Here is a 7,383-nt window from a genome sequence, read left to right on the forward strand (position 1 = left end):
TTCCCAGGATTGAAATAAACATAAAAAAAATAGAATTAAGTGGTTTAGTTTTTGACCATAAGCTGAAAGTAAAAAATACCAGAAACAGATTTTTCACAGAAATACCATGATTTTTAGACCAGGATTTTAAGAAATATTCCTCTTAAATGTGCTACAAATTATTTTTTAATATACACAACCCAGCAGTTCTTTTTCTGCTGTTTAGTAATTTTTACCTGTGCCATTAGATGGGAGCATTAGGAGAGAACACTGACCCCAGTGAAACTGAAGTGCAAGGCAGGAAGGAGAAGGGTGAAGGATGATGTCCTAAGGAGAAACAAGATAAGAAATAAAAGATATAAAATGGGTAGAAATAAAAAGGGAAGTCAGAAAAAGAAAGTGATATGCTAGAATAGAAAATAGGACCGTAGAAGAGAGAGAAGGCTTGAGAAGGGAGGTGAAGAGTTATATACAGAGCAAGTTATGTGCTTTTCCTTCCAATTTAGAATGTTTTCTTTAGTGTGCAACATAATTCTGCATATACTTGGGTAGATATGAACTCTTGCTTGAACCTAGTATGAGTTTTCTTTAGGAATTATTATTTTTTCTCTTATAACTTTTTAACCAGCATCTCATCTCTCCTTCCGCACTTCCTTCACTTCACAGGAACCTTGGCCGTAATGATTGTGGGACCAGAAGTCAGAGGTAAATAGTGATTTAGCTGTGAAAGAGTCTTTTTCAAGCCTATCCCTTAATTGCTACCATTGACATTGTAAACATGTTAGAAAACAAAGTGTTTCATGAATTCATATCTATTCAGGGTTTATATACAACCTCTGCAGGTCCTAGCCACAACTTCCTGGAATGATTATCACTTCTCCCTTATGGTTTGGGATTGTAAAACCAATTAATCAGTTCATCAGCACCTGGATTTTCAGTGGCTAACAGTAGGTACCAGTTAAGCCAGAAATTTAAGTTTTACTTCCTTTATGATAACTTAGCTGTGTTTCATGATTTTACATCCTAACCCCATCCTACATCCTAACCCCAACCCCACTATCTTCCATTGAACAAGATAAAAGACAAGGTTGGTCATTAAAAATCTCTCACTTTCCTTAGGACAATCTCTCTATTACTGATGATGGTCTGGGTTAGTTCAGTATTCAAAAAGGCATGTAAAATTACAGGCCTCTTTTTGGCATCCTTTTTTCCCATCTTGTCACTAAGCCCCAAATGTGGGATCAGGATTGCAAGTTTATCTTATGTGAAAGAGTGTGTTTCAGTATAAAAGGATATTATTCCATACTGATTTATATAAAATCTTGTATTCTTCCTTGTAACTTACCCACTACTGACAGTCCTAAGTAACATAGCAATGTTAGCAATTTGAAATATGGCAGGAAAAAAATACAGAGTTCTTTACTGTAGATGCTATTGAGTATTTACATCAAAAACCTGCTAGAATTATCGCACAAACGTATGCTTCAGTAGAGGTTTATTAAAAGAGAGGGTTTAGGTTTAAACATATGAAAAGCAAAAATCAATTTAAAATCAGTGATTCATTAGCCTTTTTTAGCTTCTCAGTGTCAAAGAAATATTCTGAAAGATTTTGTCAATAACCCATTGATTTGCTGCTACACCAGAATGATTCTGCTGCTCTCTTTAACCTCATAATCTAAAAGGAATAGGCAAATATAGCTGCTGTGGTCCTAACTGTCCCTACAGAATGAAGAGAGGCCTATAAAATGTGTCCTATCTCCTTTCATTCAAGGTGCATCCTTCTATACAATTAAGGACTTTAACTTTCTGTTTACTTTTACCACATTGCATCATGCAATGACTCTGCCCATCTTCACTGTTTGACTGTTGGTAAAAGAGTACATTTACTTCTTTTAGCACAATGTCCTGCATAAAGTTTGAATCCAATTCCATTGGTGATTATACTTAACACTTGGTTTTGTAAGATTGGCAAAATGATGATAATTGATGAAGTTATATAATGGGTTCATGGATGTGTATTATATTATTCTACTTTTATGTTTTAAAATTCTAATAATAAAGAATTAAAAACAATTTGTTTTTATTGTATTATTAGATTTAGTCATCCAGAAGATAGTCGAAGAATATATCCTTCAAATGGATTCAATTGCAGGAGACACAGCAGATTCACAACATATCCTTCACGAGGACTTCCATCTTCATGGGTATTCCAAGAAGATTATTCAGTTGATCATTGCAAAAGTAGAAATACACGAGATATGGAACAGCACAAAAGGTCATATTTTTAAGCTACGGATAATAATTATGAAATGCCTATAGATTGCAGGGCTGAAGGAAAAGAGCATTATGATGTACTCTCGGGAAAAAAAAAAGGCTGAATAGTTCACTCTAAAAACTGCCCACCATTTACTTATATTTGTCCCTTTTTTATTGTTACTGGGCCAAAAATCATTTCATATTAGAAAGTAAAATATGTTGAAAGACAACTTGTATTATTACAAAATTAGCCATCTACTGCTTTCAATTTTTGTAAGAGTATTTACAAATGTAAATATTTATAACCAACAATGTAGAATACATATAATTGTTGCTCTTTCAAAACTGTAAATCTATTTGACTTTTTGAGGCTCTATTTTTAGTTACATATGCTAATGATTGCACTTCTGGTTACAAACATTGTAAAAAATAAATAATTTCATTATGATTCATTTATTCATCTTATAAATAATTATTGTGTGCATATAGCAAGAGATTATTGTTTCCAACCAGCTGGTTAAACTACAAAATCATAATATTTTAAAACCTATCAGAACTAAATTCCTGAAAGTCACTAGGTTTTCTGTCCCTGGTAGAGTGACAGGACGAGGAAAAAAAATCCATCATACAGAAATAAGAAACCAGCTGAACCTTAAAGAATTTTTAAGGGTTGCAAGTGGCTTGAATTACAGATCACCTACCAGCTCTCTCCCACTGGCTTCTATCAAGAAGGCTAGGGGCGGGGCAGAAGAGCTGGGAAAAAATCTCTTTGAAGCACCCTAGATCTTCACTGAGTGTAAGACAGTGGCTCCCCAAAGGCAGAGGGCGGGGGAGACTGAAATCTTCTGAGGCACAAAACTGACAAAAGAAACACTTAAGGATTGTTGTAAAAAAGGAAGATTAAGCTTGAGCTGGCCTATTGTGGAACGGGCTGCCAGGTGAAGTACAGCAGTCAGGTACTAGATGACCACCTACCTGAGAGCCAGTAGAAGGAACTCCATGAATGGTAAAGTAGTCTAGATCTTAAACACCCAAAGTGTGGTCTCTGGATAGCAGTACTGGCATTACTTGGCAGTTTGTTAGAAATGCAGAACCTCAGCTTCACCCCAGACCTACTGGCTTGTTTTTATTAATTAAAATTAAATACTTTTTATTTCAACAGAATCCCTGGGTGAGTTATTTACATATTAAACTTTGATAAGCATGACCTTTTAAGATGCATTCTAATCCTTAAATTTTACTTCAATAATATGTTTAATCAAGTGCTGTTTGGTGAACTATAAAGAAACTAAATACATGATCCAAGAAGGAAAAGTTCAGTTTGGGGAATCAAGATGTCACTAGAGAATCAAGAGTCAAGCTGGTCTTTAAAAGCTGGAGGAAGAAGAATTGTCATATCAAAAGATAACAAGCAGAAGTAGTGGTATGGACCAACCTGCTTGGCAGCGGATGGGGAGATTAACTAGGACTGCTACCTTAGTTCCTGCTGAAATACCCCTGAGCCCAACTTTTCAAAAAGAAATAGGTCATGTATGTTGCCTGAAGGAGCTTAACCCAGACACTGAATAGAATGGTCTAAGTGCTCTAATGGATGCCCAGGCAAAGGGGTTGTGGTAACACAGGGAAGAGGTTTATTCGGACTTGGAAATTTGGAGAAGGCTTCGATGAAGAAGAGGCATTTGAAGTAAGCTTTGAAGGTAGATGGAGGGGAGACAAAGGTATTCCAAGTTGAGCAAATACCCTGAATGGTGTTGGGTGAAGAATCAGTCTACCCTTACTGGAGTGTAAGGAACATCAGAGGGGTGGAATGGGATGTGAACTTGTAGAGAGCTCGTAGTCATGGATCAAAAGGCTTGAATGTCTGTTGGAGGGTTTGAGCTTATTATATAGGCAATGGAAAGCCACCAAGAATTTTAAGTGGGGAGCAGTGTGATTAAACCTGCTTTTTATATAGATTAATATAGCAGTGAGGGATTTCAGACAAGACCAGTATTTCTGTTATCAAGTCTTTATTGGGGTGACAAGATCAGAAAGGAGAACCAAAATGAAAAATGATACAAAGGCAGAATGGGCAGGTTCTTTTAATGAAGCTGATCCTGATCTTGGTTACTTGAAGCATTAGTGGCATTAATCATGGTAAAATGCACAGAGAGATTTGGGAGGAAAAGTAATGTTCAGTTTAGGTCATCCTAAGTACACACTATGCCCTGCCTAGTTCCCAAGATTTTCCTCCTTGTGTTAGAATTTCATTATAAGGAGTGGTGTTGTTTCTTATGTGACTATATTTCACTTTTCATTGACTAATCTATGATCTCTGATGAGCTTTGCTATTCAGCATACATGCAAAAAGCACATAAAAACAAAAAGTCAACTCAGGTGCTGATGTGGGTGATATCATCATTGTATCATCAATTTAAATATCAAATTTAATGCAATGCAATAAATTTAGTAAATTTATCAATTTAAAAAATAGAGAAGTGCAAAAGGCATATCATTGTTTTTATCACGTGTACACTTTTTTTTTAACTAAGGTATTATTGATATATACTCTTATGAAGGTTTCACATGAAAAAACAATGTGGTTACTACATTCACTCATGTTATTGTGTCCCCCCAATACCCCATTGCAGTCACAGCCCAACAATATAGTAAGATGCCACAGAGTCACTATTTGCCTTCTCTGTGCTACACTGTCTTCCCCCATGATGCCCCCCACACTATGTGTGCCAATCATAATACCCCTCAATCCCCTTCTCCTTCCCTTCCCACCCGCCCTTCCCTACCCTCCCTCTTTGGAGTTTGTGAAGCTGCTGCTGTTTTGTTCCTTCAGTTTTGCTTCATTGTTATATTCCACAATGAGGGAAATCATTTGGTACTTGTCTTTCTCCACCTGGCTTATTTCACTGAGCATAATATCCTCCAGCTCCATCCATGTTTTTGCAAATGGTAAGATTTGTTTCTTTCTTATGGCTGAATAGTATTCCATTGTGTATATGTACCACATCTTCTTTATCCACTAATCTACTGATGGACACTTAGGTTGCTTCCATTTCTTGGTTATTATAAATAATGTTGCAATATAAATAGAAGTGCATATGTCTTTTTGAAACTGGGGTCCTACATTCTTAGAGTAAATTCCTAGGAGTGGAATTCCTTGGTCAAATAGTATTTCTATTTCTGGTTTTTTAAGGAACCTCCATGTTGCTTTCTACAATGGTTGAACTAACTTACATTCCCACCAGCAGTGTAGGAGGGTTCCCCTTTCTCCACATCCTCACTAGCATTTGTTGTTCCTAGTCTTTTCTATGTTGGCCATCCCAACTGGTATGAGGTGATATCTCATTGTGGTTTTAATTTGTATTTCCCTTATAATTAGCAATGTGGACCATCATTTCATGTGCCTATTGGCCATCTGAATTTCTTCTTTGGAGAAGTGTCTGTTCATATCCTCCACCCATTTTTTAATAGGGTTATTTGCTTTTTGGGTGTTGAGGCTTGTGAGTTCTTTATATATTTTGGATATTAACCCCTTGTTGGATATGTCATTTACAAATATATTCTCCCATACTGTAGGACACCTTTTTGTTCTGTTGATGTTGTCCTTTGCTGTATAGAAACTTTCTAGTTTGATGTAGTCCCATGTGTTCATTTTTTATTTTTTTTCCCTTGCTCAAGGAGATGCAGTCAGAAAAAAGTTGCTGATGTTTATATTCAGAACGTTTTTACCTATGTTGTCTTCTAAGAGTATTATGGTTTCATGACTTACATTCAGGTTTTTTATCCATTTTGAGTTTACTTTTGTGTAAGGGGATAGACAGTAATCTAGTTTCATTCTCTTACATGTAGCCCTCCAGTTTTGCCAGCACCAGTTGTTGAAGAAGCTGTCATTTTGCCATTGTATATCCATGGCTCCTTTATCATAAATTAATTAACCATATATGTTTGGGTTTATATCTGGGCTCTCTAGTCTAAAACTTTAAGGAGAATGGATATTAGTTCTTCATTAAATGTTTCATAAAATTCAGTGGTGAAGCCATCTGGTCCAGGGACTTTGTTCTTAGTTTTTTGATTACCTGTTCAATCTCATTGCTAGTAATTGGTCTGTTCAGATTTTCTGTTTCTTTCTGGGTCAGCCTTGGAAGGTTGTATTTTTCTAGAACGTTGTCCATCTTTTCTAGGTTATCCAGTTTGTTAGCATATAATTTTTCATAGTATTCTCTAATAGTTCTTTGTATCTCTGTGGTGTCCATAGTGATTTTTTCTTTCTCATTTTTGACTCTGTTTATGTGTGTAGACTCTCTTTTTTTCTTGGTAAGTCTGGCTAGGGGTTTCTCTATTTTGTTTATTTTCTTGAAGAACCAGCTCCTGCTTTCATTGATTCTTTCTCTTGTTTTATTCTTCTCAATTTTATTTATTTCTGCTCTAATCTTTATTTTGTCCCTCCTTCTACTGACTTTTGGCCTCATTTGTTCTTTTTCTAGTTTCATTAATTGTGAGTTCAGACTGTTCATATGGTATTGTTCTTCTTTCCTGAGGTAGGCCTGTATTGCAATATACTTTCCTTGTAGCATGGCCTTTGCTGCATCAAACAGATTTTGTGGAGTTGAATTATTGTTGTTATTTGTCTCCATATATTGCTTGATCTCTGTTTTTATTTGGTGATTGATTCATTGGTTATTTAGGAGCATGTTGTTAAGCCTCCATGTGTTTGTGGGCTTTTTCATTTTCTTTGTGTAATTTATTTCTAGTTTCATACCTTTGTGGCCTGAGAAGTTGGTTGGTACAATTTCAATCTTTTTTAATTTACTGAGGCTCTTTTTGTGGCCTAGTATATATATGATCTATTCTTGAAAATGTTCCGTGTGCCCTTGAGAAGAATGTGTATCCTGCTGCTTTTGGTTGGAGAGTTCTGTAGATGTCTGTTAGGTTGTTCAATGCCTTTGTCTCCTTACTTATTTTCTGTCTGGTTGATCTGTCCTTTGAAGTGAGTGGAGTATTGAAGTGTCCTAGAATGAATGCATTGCACTCTATTTCCTCCTTTAATTCTGTTACTATTTGTTTCACATATATAGGTGCTCCTGTGTTGGGTGCATAGATATTTATAATGGTTATATACACTTGTTGGACTGACCCGTAATCATTATGTAA

General features: G+C 35.9%; 1 protein-coding gene across 1 annotated transcript in view; it reads left to right on the plus strand.

Moving 5' to 3' along the window:
• The window catches only part of LOC108394919 (uncharacterized), a 93,332-nt gene extending 90,647 nt beyond the window's left edge, over positions 1-2,685 (plus strand). Inside the window, exons 10-11 of the mRNA XM_017656816.3 lie at positions 646-684; positions 2,075-2,685. Coding sequence (XP_017512305.3) covers positions 646-684; positions 2,075-2,267 — 232 coding nt within the window. The 3' untranslated portion in view covers positions 2,268-2,685. The remainder of the gene's footprint in view (positions 1-645; positions 685-2,074) is intronic.
• The last annotated feature ends 4,698 nt before the right edge of the window (positions 2,686-7,383 follow it).

This window comes from Manis javanica, chromosome 7 (genome assembly GCF_040802235.1).
Source record: "Manis javanica isolate MJ-LG chromosome 7, MJ_LKY, whole genome shotgun sequence".
Classification (NCBI taxonomy): domain Eukaryota; kingdom Metazoa; phylum Chordata; class Mammalia; order Pholidota; family Manidae; genus Manis; species Manis javanica.